Here is a 22,818-nt window from a genome sequence, read left to right on the forward strand (position 1 = left end):
ATAATATTTTATTAAGTTTGAATTTTATAAAATTTTTTTGAATTTTATAAATGTTAACGAGAAAGGAACAACAGCTGCGGTGAGAAATTGGATAATAGAAAAACCTACAGAATTAAATCAAGTGATATACTTTAAAGACATACTGACTTCAGAATGGAAACCAGGACATGTGTTATGTTGGGGAAGGAGTTTTGCTTTTGTTTCCATAGGAGAAGAAAAGCTATGGATATCATCAAAATTGATGAAGATTTGATGTGAACAAGAGATACCTCTTAATTAGAAGAGATGATAGTTCATCAAGCAACTTGGCTCTTTAATCTGAACTAACTTATAAAAATAACAAGTGTTTTTCATTTGAACAGATATAAATTGCCAAATAAGAATTTCTCCAAAATTAGGGTCAGGGAAGGGTTTTGTTTCTGTCTTTTCAGGAGAATGAAGGTATCCAGCTGAAGAATCTAAAAACCACCGGACAAATGAGTCATCTGAAGAGAAAGGGCGAATCATGCATAAAAAATGTTCCAAGAACCAGAGTAAATTGGCAACTGGTATATCACATTCCCAACAGGGTAAATTTCATAAATCTTGGCAAATGTTTGCTTCTGCTGTTTTCTGCAGACATGTAATGCAAATGCTCTTTTTTGTAGCCCCAGTTCAATTAAAGATCAAAGCTGGCTTTGCAGTTGGAGTGCGGCTCTCCTTCTCTAACGGAAGCATGCGTATTAAAGCAAAATCCAAAATGTCTGTCTCATATCAGAAGAACCACCTGATATGGGAAAGAAGAAAAAAATTTAAGGACATTTTATTGCCACTAATCTCATAATCCTTTGGCTATATATTGACTCTATAACAACTTCTCCAGAGGCATAAATTTTATGTTTAATATATTTATTAAACTTTTCATCATGATATTAATGGTCATATAGAGTACTAATTAATTCTAGAAAATTATTTCATATACCTTCCTGTACATCATTTCGGGTTTGAGTCTCTATGAGTTTCCTGAAGTGTAGGACAATATTATACAGGTCACATATTTCTGCACTGTATTGGCAGCCAGGCTCTCAGGCCACCGTTTGCACCTGAGGTGGTCACATGACACTTACAGACTGGGTGTCACCTGGGTCAGGATATGTTAATGTTGTTCTGCTCCCTTCTTTGTAATTATGGAGATTGCCTGGGAAGAGGTGTTAATTCAAGCTAGCGACAGAGCTGAGAACTTGAAGTTAGTCCTGCTATCCCAGAAACAGAATGCGAATGAACTTCCTCCTCAGTTCACCTTTGGATATAAAAGCTGTTTGGAGAATAAATGCTGGTGATCTTCAGGATTTGAATGGACCCTGAGACTCCTTTCTGATATTGCTGTGTGAACTGTGTCTCAATTATTCCCATGCCTCCATGCTGGTCCAGAGAGACAATTTATGTTGGCGTTGGACCCCGACACTGAAATGAGCCATGAGCATACCTAACAGTGATCTCTGAAGTCTCCATAAAGAGAATGGGACCCCATTTATAGGAGTGGCGGGGTTGCGTCCCCAGCACCCCGGCCGCCTGCATGGCTAGCTTATGACCCGAAATAGCAACACACAAACTGTATTCATTTAAACACTGCTTGGCCCATTTCTATCTAGCCTCTTCTAGGCTAACTCTCGCACCTGGACTAGCCCATTTCTAATAATCTGCTGTAGCCCACACGGTGGCTTACCAGGGAGATTCTAGCCTACATCCATCCTGGGTCAGAGTTTCATCGCGTGTGTCTCAGAGAGCAGAGCTATCACGTCTACCCTGGAGAGGGGAGCATGGCGTCTCTCTGAGGCGTCTGCTCCCGAGAGGAGAGCTGTCAAGTCTGAGCTCACTTCCTCTTCCTCTCAGCATTCTGTTCTGTTTACTCCTCCCACCTATGTTTTAACCTATGAGGGCCAGCCAAGCAGTTTCTTTATTTTTTTAACCAATGACCTTCCTCCATCACCCCATGACAATGATTTCTCCAGGACTATGACAATACCACTAAGCTGAGAAACACCACCTAAAGATCAGTTTTGGACTATAAACTGCTCAGAACAATTTCAAGGTGTCCAGCTAAGATGATCCATTCTAACAGACTACTCTAGCCAGGACTTGTGACAAACCCTGCACTTTCCCATTATGCAGAGACTGAACAACAAATGATACATCTATCTCCCCCAGGACTTGACAAGTAACTCAATTTTTTCTCCACAATCCCTTAAAGATACTGTCACCACCCAGACAAAAGGAAGTAAATTTAAGAATACAATGCCCACATTCCCAAAAGGTGGCATGGGTAGCTTTTGGCCTTTCCACGGTTTATGAATATTTGTCATTGTTTAGGGGGATTGGTTACCAGTTGTTATCAGTTATGGTCAGGAGAAAAGTTGAACAAAGGAGATTAGATACAGAGTACTTGTTTTGAAAAGAAAAAGGGGGAAATAGATATGATAGGTTAAAAGGGAGGATTATTGACTCTACTCTAAAAAGAAAAAAAGAAAAATACCTATATATAATAAGATAAAAAGGTAGATTCATGAATCTACTTTTAAAAATAACTACTAGTTTTAAATGTTTTGCATTGGACTGAACTTTTGTTTATTTTATACTAATTTTTTTAGTATTTATTTATTTATTATACAATATTCTGTCTGTGTGTATGCCTGCAGGCCAGAAGAGGGCACCAGACCCCATTATAGATGGTTGTGAGCCACCATGTGGTTGCTGGGAATTGAACTCAGGACCTCTGGAAGAGCAGGCAATGCTCTTAACCTCTGAGCCATCTCTCCAGCCTCAGATACAAATTTGAAATTAATTTTGTTAGAACATATTATACATAGATTTTTACTCTTGTTTAAAGTATTATACCTATACAACTCATTTAACTATGTAATGCAAGTTTCTAGTCCTTGAAACTTATTATTACCGACTGTTTAGGATGATAAAGAAATGCTGGTTAATAATTAGTCACCTATTTTAATCAAACTTGTAGTCATGTTAGTTATGCTTTCAAGGCCAAACCAAGATACATTTTAGAAAGACAGGTCATCTTCAGACACTTCAGAGAGCTACAGAGTATGGTAGCATTTATGATGTTTTAATAGCATAGGGTTTTTTTGTTTGTTTGTTTTTTGGACAATGAGAAATTTCTGCTCCTGGCAGCACCAATCTACTTCAGAGAAGATAGCAGGCATCAACAAAACTCCACATGGAGTTTACTTTCTTGGCAGCAAAAGTAAGCCACTGGGCATGAAAAGGTCCTTGGCTAGACTGCTACAGCATGCTGTCCGAATTGGACAAGGACACAAAAGAGAGTGACTGATAAACATTGTCAAGACAAGGAGGGACAGCCCTTCAGAATTTCCTGCTCCACAGAAAAGTCTGTCGGATATGCTAGGCCTGTAGGTTGAGATGGGTGCCCGAATGTTTCAGAGGAACTTTTGGTGACAGTCTAGGCAGTCAGATGTTTCTGTCATTTCTTATATTTTTGGAAGTCACTTGCTTGTACTTCCTGATTATCAGTTAATATTATTTCCTCCTTGGGTCTCTGAGGGAGTTGAAGGCTGGATAGTTATAGTTTTCCTTGTACACCAGAAGCAGATAGCAAGCTACCTTGGAAAGTAATTTAGGTACAAGACATTGGACTCACAAGATAGGATCAATATAAAGTATTTTTTCTCTGAATTTGTCAAATGCAAATGAATTAGATATTGTTGATGTGTTTATTGCCTGTATATATTGTATATAGTTATTGTACTTCTTCTATAGTTTTTCTTATATTAGTTACAGCCTTTATTAGGGAAAGTATATTGCTATTTCATTTGTATTTTTTTTCTTTTTGGTTTTTCGAGACAGGGTTTCTCTGTGGTTTTGGAGCCTGTCCTGGAACTAGCTCTTGTAGACCAGGCTGTTCTCGAACTCACAGAGATCCGCCTGCCTCTGCCTCCCGAGTGCTGGGATTAAAGACGTGCGCCACCACCGCCCGGTGATATTTCATTTGTATTTTAATAAATAAAGATTATCTGAAGAACAGAATGTAAAACAGCCATGTTAGTTAGCCATACAGGCCAGGCAGTGGGGGTGCACACCTTTAATTCCAACAGCCACACTAGATAGCCATAGAGGCTGGGCGGTGGTAGTGCAGGCCTTTTGTTTGGTTAGAACAGTCACCTCAGCCCCTATCATCCTTATCCAAGGAGTCTGGAATGTTTAATTTAACCCATCTCCATTAATCTGTGCATCATCATAAGGTTGTGGCCTACCAGCAAAGTTTCAGTGCATCTGTCTCCAGCGGTGGCTCCATGGCTTCCCTTTTTCCCAGCGTTCAGTTTAGTTTTCCCCATCTAAATAAGTTCTGCCCTGCTATAGGTCCAAAGCAGTTTCTTTCTTCATTAATAGTAATCATAGCATACAGAGGGGAATCCCACATCAATTGTCTATTATAGTGATTGATTTAAAAGACTGCCTTTTTTTCTGTTTTGCTATATATTTACAAGAACAGGATGGAGAAAAATTTGCCTTCCTGGTTCCTGCTTATTATAATAATCTATTGAAAGATATCAGTGGAAAATTCTTCCTGAAAAAATGTTTAACAGCCCCACCTTGTGTCAGCATTTTGTACAACAGCCATGAGAACTAAATCATAGTTTCCTAAATCTAAAAATTATCATTATATGAATGATATCTTACTGGATGTTTCAGATGCAGATTCCTTAGGAAAAATGTTTGATGAAGTAAAGAGAATTTTGCCTGCTAGAGATTACAAATTGCTCCTGAAAAAATACAAAAAAGAGATTCTATCTAGGATAAAAGATAGGTTTACAGAAAATTCAACCACAGAAAGTACAAATCAGGAGAGATCAATTATGAACCCTTCATGATCTTCAGAAGTTGCTGGAGATGTTAACTGGCTACAGCCCACAATTGGATTAATTATACAAGAGATAATTTATTTAAAATCTTATAAGGTGATAAGGTCTTAAATAATCCAAGATTATCATCTGAGGCTGAGAGAGAATTGGCTTTGGTAGAAAAAAGATCACAGGATGCACATGTGGATCATCTGGATCCAGACCTTGATCGTACCCCAGTCGTTCTACCTTCTACTCACTTTTATAAAGAAATTCTCTCTTTTTGCTGTTGTTGTTGTTTTTAGGACAGGGTTTCTCTGTGTAGCTTTGGCACCTGTCCTGGCACTCACTCTGTAGCCTTGACCTCACAGAGATCCTCCTGCCTCTGCCTCCCAATGCTGGGACTAAAAGCGTGCACCACCACTGCCTGGCTATAAAGGAATTCTTAAGCAGAGAGAAGATAATGTTTTAGAGTAGATATTTTTAGCACACAGATTAAAGAAATAAAGACCTATGGCCAGGTGGTGGTGATGCACACCTTTAGTCCCAGCCCTCAGGAGGCAGAGGCAGGAGGATCTCTGTGAGTTTGAGGCCAGCCTGGTCTACAAAAGCTAGTCCCAGGACAGGATCCAAAGCTACATTGAAACTCTGTGTCAAAAAACCAAAAACCAAAAACAACAACAACAACAAAAAAGCAAGAAAAAGAAATAAGGACCTATAATATAGACAGTTTCTGAATTGATTCTGCAAGGAAAAATGGGACTTCATCAATTAGCAGGAACAGACCCAGCTGACAATCTGGTACCTTTTACTCATGGTGAAATTGCCTCAGCATGGGCAGAACCCTGACTTGCAGTAATTGCTTTGGGAGGGATTAACAACAAATATCCCCAAAGCAGGAGACTTCAGTTTATAAAAAGATCTAATTGGATTTGCCTTCATATAAAGAAAGGACACCAATTCCTGGAGCCTCTACATTCTATACTGATGCAGATAAATCAGGAAAGACAGATTATGTCAAGTGCAGCCCCAAGTCCCCTCACACTGAGGTCACAGTCACCTGAACTTTCCCCTCAGAAAGCCCCCAATTCTCCCCTCATCTTCCTTCCGTCTTTATCGTGTGATCTTATATTTTGTATGTATCTTTTATTCATTCATCATATACTTATTGTGTATGAATGTTTGCTGTGGTTGGCACTGGAATCCATCATCCCTCACAAGACGAAGATGGCAGAATCATGACAGCGATCATCACCTTCTTGGTCTTCAGACATCTCTGCTAGGGCTCCTGGAGCTCCTGACTGGACATCACAAAGCTCGAAGAGAAAACTGCAGAGGCCAGAACATGGGGCAGAGGATGAAGGAATTTCCATCTCCAGCATTCCCCACAATCTTTTCATTTTAAATTATGAATTTTGCATCTATGAGTGTTTTCTTGTTAGTAGTGTTTGCACCATGAATCTGCATGGTGTCCAGAGGGGCATTGGATGTCATGGAACAGGAGTTAAGAATGGTTATGAGCCATCAGGTGGGTGCTGGGATCTGAACCTGGGTCCTCTGCAAGAGCAGCAAGTGCTCTCAAGCCCTGAGCCATCTCTTCAGTCCCTGGATCAAGTTTTTTAATAAACATAAATCTAAAGTAGACTCAGCCTGTAAATCCTTGAGTCTCCACTGGAGGGAGCACCAGGATTCCCAGAAGCAGAGGGGGAGAGGAGACCTTGGGCAGAACACAAGACAGATCTGAGATGAGACCCTGTGGATCCCTCCTCTCTGCCCATCCTACAACCCGGGTTAGATTCTGATAGATGAGAAAGAAGGAGAGAACCTTCAGGGAGGGGCCTGAAAGGAGGCAGGAGCTCAGGAGACTGAAGCTCATGTTCTCATCCCACAGTCTCCTGAGCACAGGGGCCTAGTTGGACCTTCAGGGGAGAGGGATGGAAAACACCTCTTACTGCTGTCACTCAGGGACTCCACAGGATAGTGAAGCAGACACCACTCACAGGAGCAAGAACAGTCCTAGTCCTCCATACTAACTAAAAAGACAAGAAATAAACACTAAAGACAGGGGAAAGAGCCACAGCCAGGACAGTAACCCTGACTGTCACAGCAGCCCTGGAGGCTCATAATCCCGGAGACAGGACGAGGCCATGGCCATCCCAGTGTCCCTGTGATCACAGATGTCAGCATTTGGTTTTAAGTGATGAAGAAAACTGAGCCAGAAGGTGACAGAGTTGAGGAGTGACCTTGTCAAAGCCAACAATGCACTGAGCTCCACCTGGGCACAGCCCTGTTCTCACTCAGCTCTCACAGCCTCATCCTGTCCCACCAGATGCACAGAACACAGATTCTGGGAGGTTCTCCATGCTGCCATTTATTTCCTCCACAAACTCTATCTCAATTATTTAATTTAGCTGCCAAACAACCTGTCAGATCAGGACATTAACAAGTTCGCGTTTAGATCCTTATTTTCAGTGGAAGTCATGGAGGTGACAGGATGGAGATGTCCCCTCCTGTCTGCAGGAACAGGAAGGTTGGCTGTGGAAGGGAACAGGGCAGTGCAGGGACAGGGTCAGGTGTGCAGGGTGGTCTGGGCTCTCCAGTTCTTCACATTGAGCCCATGGGATCACAGGGAACATCAGACACTATTGCTGAGGGTGAACTGAGGGGCTCTGGATGTCACAGGAGAGACCTGGACACATCGTCTGTCACTCCATCCACACCAGGCAGCTGTCTTCATGCTACAGAACAAGAGTCACGAACAATCACTGTGAAGACAACATCCCATCAACCCACCACTCACTTAAACATGATTCTGGGAGTTCTGAAATCCAATCATGTCCAATTTGTTCCTCCCCAAATCAGTCCCAAGAGTTTCACCTTTACAGTCTGGGAGAGACACATCAGAGCTCTGGTCACTGTCCCTGTCTAGGGTAAAAATATATGTATTCATGAGAAGATAAAAACTTGATCCCTAGAAGATTTGCTGGAGGAGCTATTATGTGTTACCAGAGCTCCCCAAATATGCCAGCTTTACCTCACAGGCCTCAGGGACAATCCTGCCAACCACTCTTACCTGAAGCTGGAGCATAGTTTCCTCCTTTTCCACCTGTGAGAAGAAAAGCTGTGAGAGACCAGGGAAGACCCCGACCCTTGGAAGTTTCCAGAACTGACAGCAGACCCAGGGTAGAGCAATGAGGGATGTGGACGTGTTTTCCATTAATGAGGCAGAGGCTCTTCTAAAAGGGGCAGAGAGAGAACTCAGACCCTGCCCTTTCCTACCTGTGTTTCTCCTCCTCTTCATCACAACAGCCACCACAGCTCCAATGATCACAGCTCCAAGGAGAACCAGACCAGCAATGACTGCCATGATGGGGACTGTGGACTGAGGAGGCTCTGGGAAAGGAAGGACAGGGAGGGAAGGTGAGGGTCATGACCTCAGCTCTCACCCCTGACGCTGCTCAGGGTCTGTAGAAGGTTCCAGCTTTCCCTGACCCCAGCTCTGCACCCACTCCCTCCTTACCCCATCTCAGGGTGAGGGGCTGCCTAAGCCCCTCATGGTACACATGGCATGTGTATTTGTGCTCCTCCCCAGAAGGCACCACCAGAGATGCCCACTTCTGGAAGGTTCCATCTCCAGAAGGTCTGGTTTCCACCAGCTCCATGTCCTGAGTCTGTTCCTCTTCCTCCCTCTGCCAGCTCAGGGTGATGTCAGCCGGATAGAAGCCCATGGCCCAGCACCTCAGGGTGACATCACCTTTAGGTCCAGGATGATGGGTCACATGTGCCTTTGGGGGATCTGTGTAGAAGATTTAAGAAACCCCACAATTAACAAGATAAACTGAAATCTGCAAAGAAAAAGTTAAATCAATGATGACACTAAACTATGTGACTGTTTGAACACTTCTGTCATCACACTAGTGACCTGCAGGTAGAGCTGGTCCCCTCATCACAGAACTGCACAGTTTCCTGGGAACCCAGAAGCTAAGAGGGAATCCACATGAGCCAGCAGGTCAACATGGTCTTCTTATGTGATGTTCTATAGCATAAGTTAGGTAGTAAACAAATGGAGGAATGGAAAATAATTGATTTATACATGTGATTAAACTCATATCAAAATAAGAAATTAAGGGAGCTGGAGAGATGGCTCAGTGGTTAAGAGCACTGGCTGCTCTTCCAGAGGTCCTGAGTTCAATTCCCAGCAACCACATGATGGCTCACAACCATCTGTAATGAGATCTGGCGCCCTCCTCTGGCGTGTGGGTATACATGGAGACTGTTGTATACATAATAAATAAATAAAAATTAAAAAAAAGAAAGATATTAAGAGGCATGGGCTACACAAAAGGTGCCACCAACTTCTGCTGCCACCATTGAGGCACAACCACTGTGATCAATTGCTGATCTGTCCATCCAAGTGAACAGCCATCACCACAGTGAGCAGCAAAATGTGGTGAAACTCTGATACTCAGCCAGAGAAAATAAGTCCCCTAGCCCTGCCTCTTGGGGGGGAAAGAGACCAGGTATTGCCGGGTGGTGTTGGCGCTAGCCCTGCCTCTTGGGGGGGAAAGAGACCAGGTATTGCCGGGCGGTGTTGGCGCACGCCTTTAATCCCAGCACTCGGGAGGCAGAGGCAGGCGGATCTCTGTGAGTTTGAGGCCAGCCTGGTCTACAAGAGCTAGTTCCAGGACAGGCTCCAAAGCTACAGAGAAACTCTGTCTCGAAAAAAAAAAAAAAGATACCAGGTATTGTCACCCAGGATCCCTGAAGTGTGCTGTGGAGCCCAGTGCAGCACTCACTGGGACACAGCGGTGCTCACAGGGTGTGTGGATCTTCCCTGTCACTCCAGTCCTGGAGGTGCAGAAGACCCTGTCTCTGAGGAAGTTCAGTTCCTAATCCACTAGGGCAACACTATAACTTGTTGGGTCAGAGGGAGAGCAGGGGCTCTGGATGGCTAATCTGGCAGAAAATAATCTAAGATCCCAGGAATCTTTCTCATTTAAAGGGGACCCTGATTTATCTTATCTAATTCTCCAGAATGTCAGTCCCCATGGCACCTGTGGAGACTGATACACATGATAACACAGGGGAGGGAGAAAGAGATCACCCCAGTGAGGAAGAAAAACTCACTAAAAGCAAAATGACAACTTAAAAAAAAAAAGAATTAGCCGGGCGGTGGTGGCGCACGCCTTTAATCCCAGCACTTGGGAGGCAGAGGCAGGTGGATCTCCGTGAGTTCGAGACCAGCCTGGTCTACAAGAGCTAGTTCCAGGACAGGCTCCAAAACCACAGAGAAACCCTGTCTCGAAAAACCAAAAAAAAAAAAAAAAAAAAGAATTAAAGAAAGAACTCCTCCCCCCTTTTAGTATTTGTCCAGGGCACCCAGTAAGTTCCCACGAGACCATTTTAGAAAGAGATAGAATTGGGGTGTGGGAAGGATGCAAACCTCACACACAGGAATCTGGGAGGATGTATTCTTTGGAAAGTTCTAGAAACTGGGAAAGCAGCCTAGAGTAGGGGAGTCCATGTCTCCCATCAGGTAAAGGAGACTTCAATCCTGGTGTGTAAGGGCTGACACACTCAGATGACAGGACTCAGTGTCCACACACACTGGGTGTGACAGAGAACCCAGCCTGGGAGAGGCCATGGCTGACAGGGGCTGCAGACAGAAGGAGCCACTGTTGGTGATGTCGGGATCCTCTCTCCTCCCTCCTGAGACAGGTGTGGAACTGTCCAGGGAAAAGGCTGAGTCCTGGGAGGTCAGTGCAGTCCCTGCCATGCTGGATCAGGAGACCCAGGGACCCTGTCTGTCCACAGAGACAGGGGCATGACCCCAGTGAGTGTTTCCTGTTCCTCAGGACTGAGCCCAGCCCGAGGGCAAAGGGAGGAGTTGCCTGCGGCCCCGCACCTGAGCGCTTCAGTGTGTCCTTCCCGTTCTCCAGGTGTCTGAGCAGAGACTCCACACACCGGCTCTCCAGGTAAGCCCTGTATCTCTCTGCAGCACCGGTCTGCTCCCACTTGCGCCGGGTGATCTGCGCCGCCGTGTCTGCCGCCGTCCATGTCGTCAGGTCCTCGTTCAGGGCGATGTAATCGCGGCCATCGTAGGCTTCCTGACGGTACCCACCGAGGAGGTGCCCGTCTGGCCCCACGTCACAGCCAGACATCCCCTGGATGGTGTGAGACCCTGCGAGGACCCCAGGTCAGCCCGGCCCATCTGCCCCGTCCCGGTCACCCACGCCTGCAGCCCCACCCACCCGCGGACTCCAAACTGAAAGGGAACCAGGTCCGGTCCCCGTTCTCCTCCCCGAACTTCGGACCTGGGATCTGGGGCCACTCTGGGGCGATGCGGAGGGATCGTGACCTCTGACCGCGGTCACTCACCTCCCTCGCTCTGGTTGTAGTAGCCGAGCGCGGTCCTCAGGTTTACCCGAAAAGTCTGCTGGTTGCTCCTGGCGATCTGTGTCTCCCTCTCCCAATACTCCGGCCCCTCCTGCTCCACCCACGGCGCCCGCGGCTCCATCCTCGGAGTCTCCGCGTCGCTGTCGTAGCGCACGAACTGCGTGTCGTCCACGTAGCCGACAGAGATGAACCGGGGCTCCCCGAGGCCGGGCCGGGACACGGCGGTGTGGAAATACCGCAGCGAGTGCGAGCCTGGGGGCGGCGCGCGGTGAGACCCCGACCCTGTTCCCGGGACCCCGGGCAGGATCGCGGGCCGGGAGGGGAGCAGGGCGCGGGGCTCGGGACGCGGGTGGGGAAGGGGCGGGAGGGTCTGGCTGGGCCACGGGGGGGGGGGGCGCGGCTTCCCCGGTGCCGCTCCCGCCCTCCCCGCGGAACCCGTTTCCCTCCGGACCCCCGCACTCACCCGCGCGGGTCTGGGTCGGGGCCAGGGCGGCCGCCAGCAGCAGGAGCAGCGTGCGCGGCGCCGTTGCCCCCATCTCAGATCTGGGGCGACTCTGAGTTCCGCCGATTCCGTGGACTCCGTGGACTTTATAACCTGTAATCTGGGCGATGCTGGTCGTTTCTCCTGGATCTCGCCACCCAATGGGGCTGAGAGTCGCCAAGTTGTCATCAATTTCCGGGCAGAAGGACCTGACCCAGGTTAGGAGCTGGAGAAGTGAAACTGGGGACACGCTTGTCCACCCAGACCTCACCCTCCTGGGGACTAAGACTTTGCCTGAGCCCTGTGCGGGATGGAGCGCTGTTTGTCATGGTGTCTCTTAGCCGCCTAAGGACAACTGCTCCTCAGGTTAGTCAGAATGAAACCTGAGAGCATGAAGTTTCCAGCAAAAATACACACAGCACTTAAAATGAATGTTCATGCCGGGCAGTGGGGGGAAGGGGGGAGGCTTTGATTCTAATTCTTAGGAGGCAGAGGTAGCAGATCTCTGTGAGATGATAGAGGCCAGCCTGGTCTACAAGAGCTAATTATAGGACAAGTAGGGCTGTTACACAGAGAAACCCTGTCTAGAAAAACAAACAACAACAACAAAGAATGTTCACAGAAACTGGTGCTGTCTGAGCCCTGGAGAGAGTGTGGGGCTGTGACTGGATTTTTCACAGCTCTGGTCAAGCACTTTCGACACACTGTGTTATATGACTCTGCAGGAAGGAGCCCCTGCTCACCTCTGCTTTTACTTCTTAGTTCAGCTATGTGTGACTCCCATTTGAAGATATCAAACCAAAATCCACAAAAACAAAAGAATATATAAATATGAATTTCCGCACATTACTGAACAGGGTGAATCCTTAAATCCCCAGTGTGCACCCTGCCATGAAAATCACCCTCTGTCCAGTGTCCACACTGCACAGAACTGAGGAACTCAGGAGCCAACTCTGTTATCAGATCCAGTGTCCCACACACAGCGACATTCATCTCTCTCATCTCATCAGCTCATAAAGTGGGACTGAAGGTCAGAGAGAGAGCTATCATCATTATTCTCTTTATTATTAGTTCCAGTCCTCTCTGACTGTGGTTTATTCACTAAAGCAACTGCACCATGGAAGTGTGTAAACACAGACACAAAAAAAGTGAAATGTAGACAGGGTCAGTGCCCTGCTGTATTTGGTCTCCACAGGGGTCTCTTCCCATGGAGAAGGGGTCTACTGTGCTGAGACAATGACCCAGGTCCACACGGACAATCTCAGGACTATGGAATGAAGATCCATGTAAAACACAAGCACCTGGAGCCACAGATGATCATCTGGGAACAAACACTAGGAGTCTGAGTGTAAGCACAGGCTGTGAAGACACGATCCCTAGTGAAGAGGCAAAGTCTCTGTTTACAGGTGAGATCCCTGAGCATCAGGCTTGGCAGTGTGAGCTGCTCACTGCAGGTGAACACAGGAGCCTGGTCTCTGTGGGATTCTGTGTGGTGCTTGAGGCCAGCGCCTCTGCTTTAAAGAGAAGCATCTCTGCCCTGCATCCCAAACTGCTTGTTGCTGCCATTTTGTTCCTGGGAGTGACTTTTCTCCTAGAAGATTCAGGGTCTGACTACTGGAGAGAAGGAAGAGGAAGGATGAGGGGAGGATGAAATGAGTCTGACTGCAGGTCCCTCCTGGTGTTTTATGAGACAAGGTTTGTGTCCATAGCTCTTACTGTCCTGAAACTTACTGTGTAGACCAGGCTGGCTTTGATGTCACAGAGACCCACCTGCCTTTGTATCTCAGGTCCTGGGATTAAAAACTGTGTCACTATACCTGGCTTTAGTTACTTTTCTATGGTTGTGATAAGAACTGTGATCCAAGCAACTTATACAAGGAAGTGTTTAATTTAGGCTTAAGTTTCAGTAGGTTTGAGTCCATGAGGGTAGAGGAAGCTGTGGTGGCAGGAACAGCTGAGAGCTCACATCGTGATCCACAGGCAAGTGTCAGAGACCCTGGGAATACTGGGAATCTTTAAAACCTCTATGCCCAGCCCAGCAACACACCTCCTCCAACAAGGCCACACCTTCTCATCCTTCCCGAACAGTTCCATCAGCTGGATCTGAAGTATCCAACCCCTGAGCCTGTGTCCATTCTCATTCAAAGCCCCACAGTATTCAGTGTGGGATGTCAGATGCCCTGCAGGGTTCTGCAGATGTGTCCACTGTGATCTGTAGACAAATACCCTCAAACACTAGGATCTCCCCCTTTGCTTCTGTCTCCTCTTGCTGAACCCTTCTCCTTCTCCCTCAGGTCTCACCCCAGCAGTGCCCAGCACCCCTCACTCCAGAGCTCTGCACTAACACTGTCTCTTCCTTTGCATCTAGTTTCCCTCTGTGGTGAGCCATCTTGCTGTGAGCCAGGCTGTGTGGTTTCCTTCTGTAAAAGCTGCAATAGAGGGTGAAGAGATGGCTCAGAGGTTAAGAGCATCTGTCACTGTTCAGTTCCCAGCACCCACGTGGTGCTCCACAACCATCTGTGACTCCAATTCCAGGGGATCCAGTTCCTGGTGCACCTGCATACTCATATGCACAAACTATACATCTAATAAAAATACATTTTAAAGATTGCTCCAATGCCTCCCTCTCTCGCTCCTACACATCAAGAGTGCACAGGGCTGTTGAGTCAACATTGTACCACCAGTCAATGACGTCAGCTCTGAAACAGGACAGGATCTGATGATTGAAACAGACTGCTGAAATTGAAAAAAAATGAAAAGCAGTATAAAATTAAAAATAAAAATTCCTTTTATATACCTGCTCCGCATAGCGGGCCACAGCTTCACTCCAGGAAGAAGACACTCTGTGTGCTCCTCTTTGCACTTGAGCTGTGTGATAGTTTTTTTTTTATTTTTTTATGATTTATTTAACTTTATTTTATGTGCATTGGTGTGAAGGTGTCAGATCGCCCTGGAACTGGATTTTTCAGGCAGTTGTGAGCCACCATGTGGTTGCTGGGAATCGAACCCGGGTCCTCTGGAAGAGCAGTCAGTGCTCTCAACCTCTGAGCCATCTCTCCAGCCCCCTGTGTGATAGTTTTTAATTTCCACTGAACAACAAAAAAATTTAATCAGTCACTTAAATGGTAACTTCTAAAAGACCATGGCATCCCCAGCATCCAGGGAGTTCCTGTAGATAGTGATGGCCTCTGTCCCCATCTTCCCTCTTTCTTCAGCTTTCCAGGTCTCATCTTTTTAATGTGACAGAGAAGCATCAGAGTCTAGGGCAATAGTTCAACCCGGTGAAGAAAACAGCAGGACTTGTCCTGAGCCCACAGAGGGTGAGACTGGAGGGGGAAGTATGGCTGAGCTGCCCCACAGGCTCATGCTTACAAGACTCCAAGGGTCTCGGGTCTCAGGCTGTCCTGCCCTCATCAAACTTATAACCTGTGTGCAGAAAGCATCTTATTTTCTTTAAGGGAGGAAGCAAATTCATGGAAACCAAAAGAGGTTGCAAAGCATGGACCCAGGGAAGTTTCTAGAACTCTCAAGCAGCAGTTAAATTTAGTAAGGGAATTTATTGGTGAAAATGGGATCCTGTAACTTGGGATGAGGATGTGTGCTACTGAAGCTGAGAATTTGAACCCTCAGATTCTGGAGGGTTTATCTCACCTGAGAAAGCAGCCTCTTCACCCTCAGCCCCAACACCTGAAATGCTGGCTTTTTTCACCTTTGATTAGCAAATTCATCCTTCACTGTCTGTTAACCAGCAGGGACTTTCTCTGCAGGAACTGTCAAATAGGACATCCTGACCTCCCTCAGGACCCAGCAGTAGTTACCTCTGGACCTCTAACCAGACCACAGGTAAGGCTGACAGCTACAGGGGAGGTGGAAAGTGTAATCTCAGAGGGGATGTGCTGTACAGCTAAAGAGCTCAAAAAGTTACTAAGTCGTTCTAGCGGAAGTCTGGGGAATGTGTGGGAATGGATTTCAAGGCTGTGGAATAATGGTGGAAGGAACCTAAAACTGGGTCACACTATGTTATTGATATGGGCCCTGTAAGTGCAGATTCTAGATTCTGTATGAAAGCTCTCACAGTTTAGAAAGGTGACAAAGTTTGTTTTAATGTTTGTCTGAAGCACTTATCAAAGATGGCCTCTGAAAAGGACTTGGAGCTGCCTGACATCCCTTGGCTCAGTGTTGACGAAGGGATTTTAAGGCTCAGGGAAATTGCAGTGCTGGAGTGAGTGTGCTGTGTAAAACCTAACCCTCCACAATGGGAAGTCCAGAAGACACACCCTTCACAGATCCTGTAAGTCACAGAGTGATGAGGGCACCAGCAAGTTTTGTTGTCAATCTTTCGCTTGAGCCAGACCTTAGGGTTGGGATACTGCTGGTCAGTGCAGCTCATCTGGATGAATTAAAGACAATGGGATCCATTGGGTCCCAAGGTATCAGAGACAAATGGCAGCATGGAATTGCCAAAGACAAGGTGATCACAGTTATATAATGGTCAGCACAGGCAAAGGTAATTTTATGGTGGCATGAATCACACGGACTTTGGTACTGGATTAACCATGGTGTTTCCAGATAAGAAATAAATAAGAAGCTGTTGTAGTCAGTGTTCTATTGCTGTGAAGAGACACCATGAACATGGAAAATCTTATAAAAGAGAGCATTTAATTGGGGTTTGCTTACAGATTCTGAGGTTTATCCATTATCATCATGATGGACAGTGTCACAGCATGCAGGCAGATGTGGTGCTGGAGAAGTTGCTGGGGGTTCTTCATCTGGATCCTCAGCAGCAGGAAGAGTGGGGACTACTAAGCCTGGGTTGGACTTTCGAAAAAAGCCCACCACAGTGACACACGTCCTCAAACCAGGACACACCCACTCCAACAAGGAGACCCCTCTTAATCTCTCTTAAACAGAGCCACTCCCTGATGATAATCATTCAAATATATGAGACTGTGGGATCTTATTTATTCAAACCATCACGTTCCACTCCTTAATCCCCATAGGCTTGTAGCAATGTCATGATGCAAAATGCATTCAATCCAACTTCAAAAGTCCCCAGAGTCTATAACAGTCTCAACACTGTTTAAAAGTCCAAAGTTCAGAGTCTCTTGGCAATCTCTTAACTGCAATCCCTTGTAAAATCAAAATAAAAAAGCAGATCACATATTACCACCCCACAGCGGCACACGACATATATTACCATTCCAAGAGGGAGAAAAGTGAGCACAGTGAGGAAACACAGGACCAAAGCAAGACCAGAATCCAGCTGTGCAAACTCCATACTCTGCATCTCCTTGTCTGATGTCAGAACGCTCTTCAGATCTCCAACTCCTTTCTGCTCTGTTGACTTCTCTCTCTTGGGCTGGTTCCACAGAGTTTTAGCATCTGACCTTGAGAGGTGTCCCATGACTGTGCCATCTCTTCATGTAATGGCCTCTCTGGCCCCCATGCGGGGACGCCCTGACACACAGCTGTGCTCAGCTACATTTCTAAGTTTCTGCATAAGGAGAGAGATGCCACAACTTTATGGACCACTTCCTCTATGGAAAAGACAACACTTTGTCCTTCCTCGAGTAGATAACTATTCTGGTTATAAATTTGCCTTTCCTGCACATAGTGTTTCTGCCAAAACCACCATCCACGGACTACAGAATTCCTTACCCACTGTCATGGTGTTCCACACAGTATTGCTTCTGACATAGGAACTCACTTCACTGCAGAGAAGTGGGACAGTTGACACATGATCATGGAGTCTCCTAGTTTTACCATGTGCCTCACCCTCCTGAAGCAGCTGGACTAACAGAAAGGTGGAACGGCCTTTTGAAGACACAGGTGCAGAGTCAGTTAGGTGACAGCAGCCTGGGCCGCAGAGACAGGGTCTCCAGGAGGTGGTATATGCTATGAAGCAATGTCCAACATACGGTAAATTACCCCAGTAGCCAGGATCCATGAGTCCAGGAATCAAGGGGTGCAAAAGAGGACAGTTCCACTTACTGTCATCCCCAGTGACCCACTAGGAAAATTTTTGCTTCCTGTTCTAGTACCTTAAGTTCTGCTGGCCTGGAACATTTGGTTCCAGAGTAAGGAGAGCCCCTGACAGGGTCCACAAGAAGCATCCCACTGTACTGGAAGCTCAGACTTCTCCCTGGCCACTTTGGGATTCTGATGTCCTTTGGCCAACAGTCTAAGAAAGTAATAGTAGCGTTAGGAAGGGAGATCGATCCATATGACCAAGGGGAAATTGGTTTGCTTCTCCACAATGAAGATGAGAAAGATTATGTTGCCAGGCAGAGGCGGTGCACCCTTATAAATGAAAACTTTATAAATACACATCTTCCTCTACACTGGTGTTTCCTCCAGCTGATGAATCCCAGAGCCTCGGATGAACTAAAACTTCACTTTTCTGAAGGCGCTGGTGAAGTTAGTGTTGGCTGGAGAACAGCGGAGTCTACAGCAGGACCCGTGTGCAACCTTTCTGGCCGTTTGACCACAGGATCCTTTCTGCCCAGTGTGGTCTGGATGTGAGCACACGCACAGGAGATTCCCTCAAACCCAAGCACAGGGAAGCCTGGCTCAGCAGATGGGAAAGGTTGGCAGGGAGCTCACTTCAGTGTGGATCAAGTTACGGGAGAACTTGAGAAGGACCACAGCATAGAGGAAATTACCCTGGGAGAGCCAGGTGCTGAGAGAAAAACAACCCTGCTACTCCCCACAACCGAAGACGTCAAAATGCGGTCATGGCCATCAGGGTCCACCAACTCCACTGCACATTTGCTCTCAGTAGCACAGTGTGCAAAGTAGTGTGTCCCTGTGACCTTGTCACATGTGTGTGTAAAGTAGTGTGTCCTGTGACCTTGTCACATGTGTGTGTAGTGTGTCCTGTGACCTTGTCACGTGTGTGTAAAGTAGTGTGTCCTGTGACCTTGTCACATGTGTGTGTAGTGTGTCCTGTGACCTTGTCACATGTGTGTGTAGTGTGTCCTGTGACCTTGTCACATGTGTGTGTAAAGTAGTGTGTCCTGTGACCTTGTCACATGTGTGTGTAGTGTGTCCTGTGACCTTGTCACATGTGTGTGTAGTGTGTCCTGTGACCTTGTCACATGTGTGTGTAAAGTAGTGTGTCACTATGACCTTGTCACATGAGCATATAATATAGTGTGTCATGTTTTCTCTCTGTTCCTCTGTCCCTTTCCACACACCCTTACCCATGTCTGAGTCCCTAATACTCCTCCAGCTCTAATGCATCACCCCATGAATTTCCCATGATCCATCCAGTTTCTTTTTGGTTTTGTTTTATTCTATATTTATTTTATTTAGTTTTCCAAGACAGGTTTTTTCTGTGTAGCCCTGGCTGTCCTAGAACTCATTCTGTTGATCAGGCTAGCCTCAAACTCATGAATCTGCCTGCCTCTGCCTCTCTTGTGCTGGGATTAAATTGTATATGACTGCCAGGTGGTGGTGCACGCCTTTAATCCCAGCACTTGGAAGGCAGAGGCAGGTGGATGTCTGTGAGTTTGAAGCTGGTCTGGTCTACAGAGGAAGTTCTGGGACAGGCTCCAAAGCTACAGAGAAACCCTGTTTCAAAAAATCAAAATAGGGGCTGGAGAGATGCCTCAGTGGTTAAGAGCACTGGCTGCTCTTCCACAGGTCCTGAGTTCAATTCCCAGCAACCACATGGTGGCTCACAGCCACCTGTAATAAAATCTGGTGCCAACTTCTGGCCTGCAGGGACAAAAATAATAATAATAATAATAATAATTGTGCACCACTACACCTGGCTCTCTCTTGTTTTATGAGACAGCTTTTCACTGTGCAGGCCCAGCACGTGTAGGCTTCAGGGAATCGAGACGTTTGCTAGGCATTGTCTGGACAGCCCTTGGGCTCTGGTTCTAGTTCAGACCTGGTGCCAGTGGCTTAGTTTTCCACCAGCCTCCTTCTGGGTAATTCAGGTCGTTCCCTTCCCACTCGGCCTTGATGCTCACATTGGCACAGCAGCCTGCACCAGCCCAGTCCCCAGCAGGGGGTTAGGACAAATGACTGTCACTCAAGGGTCTTCCCATACAAGATGCAAGGTGGTCTCCCACACGGATGTCTTCAGAGGGTCCTGTGTGGGATCCTCACTGTGCACTCATGACTTTGGCATTGTTTCTGTCTCCCTCCCTCCCTACCCCCTCTCTCCCTCCTTCCTTCCTCCCTCCCTTTCTTCTTTCCTTCCTTCCTTTTTTCCTTCCTCCCTCCCTCCCTTTCTTCTTTCCTTTCTTCCTTCTTCTCTCCCTCCTTCCCTTCCTTCCATCTTTCTTTCTTTTCTTTATCTTCTCTTTTTGTAAAGACAGGGTTTCTCTGTGTAGCTGGCTGTCCTGGAACTCTCTCTGTAGATCAGGATAGCCTCAAAGACAAAGAGATTCACCTGCCTCTGCCTCCCCAGTGCTGCTGAGATTAAAGGTTTCATCATGGCCAGGTTCTGTCACTTGACTCCAATGTTCAAGGAGACCTGGAGTGAGCCTCCATGGCCTCCCTTCCTCAGCCTCTGCTTCCACCCACAGTAATGCCGACCTAGCATCCTGGGAAGACATGGACAGGACAAACCTGTGCCCCTGTCTTTCCCATGACAGTGAGTCCCTGCCATGTTCTGCACCAGGGCTGCTGTTTGCCCTCCATGTTCATTACCAGCACACAGAGTACAGGTGCCTCTCACAGACCTCAGAAGGCTCTGGCTACAACTAGAAACCTCACAGAACAGCAGCCTGTTGGGGTCCTTGCAGGAGGGGCCCTGAAATGTGGGTGCAGGGGTGACACACATGCCACTGTTGTCCCTCAGACTGGAAGTTGCTGAGCATGGGGACCATCCTTCTTCACCCTCACTGCCCATTGTCCGGGCTTGCACAGTCCCTGCTGCAGTTCCAGCAGTCAGGAAGCATGTGGCTTCCACTCTCTCACCCTGAGAGGGGACCTGTCCATGTGCCCCATGTCTTCACTGATGTGGGGGCTGAGGGGACCCTGGTGGCAGGCAGTGGGGGAGGGGAGAGCAGGGTGAGGAGAGCAGACAGATGCCCTGCAGGTCAAGTGCACCGCTTGTCTCCCATTTTCAGCTCTCAAACCCTTAGGATTTTACATTTTAGTATTTATTTTATGAGTATGCCTGGAGCCATTGATGGTCAGAAGTGATGTCAGATCCCCGGGATCTGGAGTTAGGGAGGTTGTGAGCCCCCATGTGGGTGCTGAGAAGTGAACCAGGTCCTCTGCAAGACCAGTGCTCTGAACACTGAGCCAACTCTCCAGTCTCTCCAAGTTGATTTTTAAATAATTACCTTACTGTGTGTGAACAGAAATTGTGTTCTGTCTGAAAAGTAACTACTTCCAGAGTTAACAACAGAGTGAGAAGAACGGATCTTTTCACAGGTTACTCTTTCCCACGTCCTCTTCCTGTCCACTTGTTAGAAGACCGATGGATTTTCCTGTTCACCTGTGTATTATTTCACCATCATTCTGGTTGAAGTACATGGAGAGAAAACTCCAAGTTCGCATCCACAATAAGAGCTGATACTTTGTTGTCATTGTTTTGCTTTGTTTTTTCCAGACAAGGTTTCTCTGTGCATCCCTGACTGCCCTTGAATTGACTTTGTAGGCCAGGCTGGCCTGGAACTCACAGTCACCTGCCTCTGTGCCCCAGTCCACGGGTAAGTCAACGGAGACCCTAGAGGGGAGTGGGAATGGGATGGGACAAGAGACACAGAGATGGAGACAAGACAGGATTCTGATCAGGTCCCGTTTATTCAAGGGAATAATCCAGGTAAACACAGGGTAAGGGAAACGAGGAAGTTCTCCTTGTGTACATGGGTAACTAAACAACTTATTAGGCCACCTAACCATGGTCTGATGGTCAGGCGGAAAGTCCCTAACTGCAACATGCAGAAAAGTCAGAATGTTCAGAAGACAGAAACAATGGAGCAGTAACTCCTTGCGGAGTTAGTATTTGACACATCAGAACAGCAGGAGAAGCCAAGCGCAGCAGGGTGGGTGAAACTGATCCAGGGAGCAGTGAGTCTCCCACACCTCTGCCTCCCAAGTGCTGGGATTAAAGGGGCGCGCCCCCATCACCTGCTGTTATGCTTAATGTCTTCAAGTAGTCACGGACACTCAATTTTAGTATGACAATAAAAAAACACCTTTATAAAGCTTTTATAAATGTTTGTTTATTTTATGCATGCGAGTGTTTTGTCTGCATGTGGGTATATGAACCACAGGGGCCTGCAGCCTGAGGAGGTCAGAATCAGGCATCAGGTTCCCAGGAACAGGAGTTATTGGTGGTTGTGAGCTGCCTTGTGGGTGCTGGTCCAGGGCGAGGGAGGGGTGGGGTTGAGCTGAGGAGGGGCGGGGTTGAGCTGATGAGGGGCGGAGCCTGCAGGGAGCAGAGTGAGGCTGTGTGCTCCTCTGTCCTAGTAATCTGCTGCTGCACAAACACCAGACCAAGAGCTACTTGGTAGAGCAGGGGTTTATTGCAGCTTACACTTCCACATCACAGTCCAGCATCCAAGGGATTCAGGGCAGGACCTTGAGACAGGATCCTAGAGGTGGGAACTGAAGCAGAGACCATGGAGGGACACATCCTGTTGCCTGGTTCCTCATGGCTTGCTCAGCCTGACTCCTTACACACCCCAGGTCTACCTAGCAAGGGTTGGTTCCTCCCACATAGGTCTGGGCCACCCACATCAATCATTGATCAAGAAAGTCCTACAGAATTGCCTACATGCGTTTCTACATGGAGGCGGCTTCTCAGGTGAGGTTCATCTCCGCAAACATGTCTAGGTTTGTGACAATTGACAAAAAAGAAACAGCACAACCTCCCAGTGAGGGGTCGCTGAGCCTAGAACCTGAGGGAGGAGGATTGTGTGAGCCTCTTCCCTGGTGTGGAGCACCAGGAACCCATCCTCTTTGGGGCAGCCCCATTGTTAGAAGAGTTGGACTTTGGAGGAGGGGACAGAGTGGGTTCCAACTCCATTTCTGTCCCTCAGTCCTATGGCCCTTCCTCCCCCTTGCCTGGTGTGTGACTCTGTTGATATAGTCATAGGAGCAAACAATGTAGGTCAG

At 47.1% G+C, this 22,818-nt stretch overlaps 3 protein-coding genes across 4 annotated transcripts in view; all 3 read right to left on the reverse strand.

Moving 5' to 3' along the window:
- Positions 1 to 7,204: 7,204 nt before the first annotated feature.
- Positions 7,205 to 11,864, reverse strand: LOC121435273 (H-2 class I histocompatibility antigen, Q10 alpha chain-like). Of its 2 annotated transcripts, XM_041634491.1 has the most exons (8): positions 11,716 to 11,864; positions 11,235 to 11,504; positions 10,762 to 11,037; positions 8,377 to 8,652; positions 8,136 to 8,249; positions 7,930 to 7,962; positions 7,734 to 7,781; positions 7,205 to 7,594 (listed from the first exon to the last, which is right to left on the reverse strand). In XM_041634491.1, the coding sequence occupies exons 1-8, from the start codon at positions 11,786 to 11,788 to the stop codon at positions 7,590 to 7,592; spliced, it is 1,095 nt and encodes a 364-aa protein (XP_041490425.1). In that variant the 5' UTR covers positions 11,789 to 11,864; the 3' UTR covers positions 7,205 to 7,589. The 2 variants fall into 2 exon arrangements, with proteins under 2 accessions (XP_041490425.1, XP_041490426.1); XM_041634492.1 differs by lacking the exon at positions 7,734 to 7,781.
- LOC121435269 (H-2 class I histocompatibility antigen, L-D alpha chain-like) overlaps positions 7,517 to 22,818 on the reverse strand; it is a 53,889-nt gene continuing 38,587 nt past the window's right edge. The window contains exon 8 of the mRNA XM_041634480.1: positions 7,517 to 7,594. Within this exon, the coding sequence (XP_041490414.1) occupies positions 7,590 to 7,594 (5 nt within the window). The 3' untranslated portion in view covers positions 7,517 to 7,589. The remainder of the gene's footprint in view (positions 7,595 to 22,818) is intronic.
- Positions 8,136 to 22,818, reverse strand: part of LOC121435313 (H-2 class I histocompatibility antigen, Q10 alpha chain-like) — a 731,224-nt gene continuing 716,541 nt past the window's right edge. Inside the window, exon 4 of the mRNA XM_041634557.1 lies at positions 8,136 to 8,249. The gene's annotated coding sequence lies outside the window, so the exon portion shown is untranslated. The remainder of the gene's footprint in view (positions 8,250 to 22,818) is intronic.

This window comes from Microtus oregoni, unplaced genomic scaffold (assembly GCF_018167655.1).
Source record: "Microtus oregoni isolate MIOR12 unplaced genomic scaffold, Mior012 000046F_ref0000063, whole genome shotgun sequence".
Lineage (NCBI taxonomy): Eukaryota > Metazoa > Chordata > Mammalia > Rodentia > Cricetidae > Microtus > Microtus oregoni.

What these genes read in the sequence shown, in the direction of transcription:
- LOC121435273 (XM_041634491.1), bottom strand. Translation starts at nt 11,788, where the DNA reads ATGGGGGCAACGGCGCCGCGCACGCTGCTCCTGCTGCTGGCGGCCGCC. An exon ending in CTACAACCAGAGCGAGGGAG is followed by an intron (nt 11,038 to 11,234) that starts GTGAGTGACCGC and finishes GGGTCCTCGCAG; the next exon opens with GGTCTCACACCATCCAGGGG. An exon ending in GGACACACTGAAGCGCTCAG is followed by an intron (nt 8,653 to 10,761) that starts GTGCGGGGCCGC and finishes TCTTCTACACAG; the next exon opens with ATCCCCCAAAGGCACATGTG.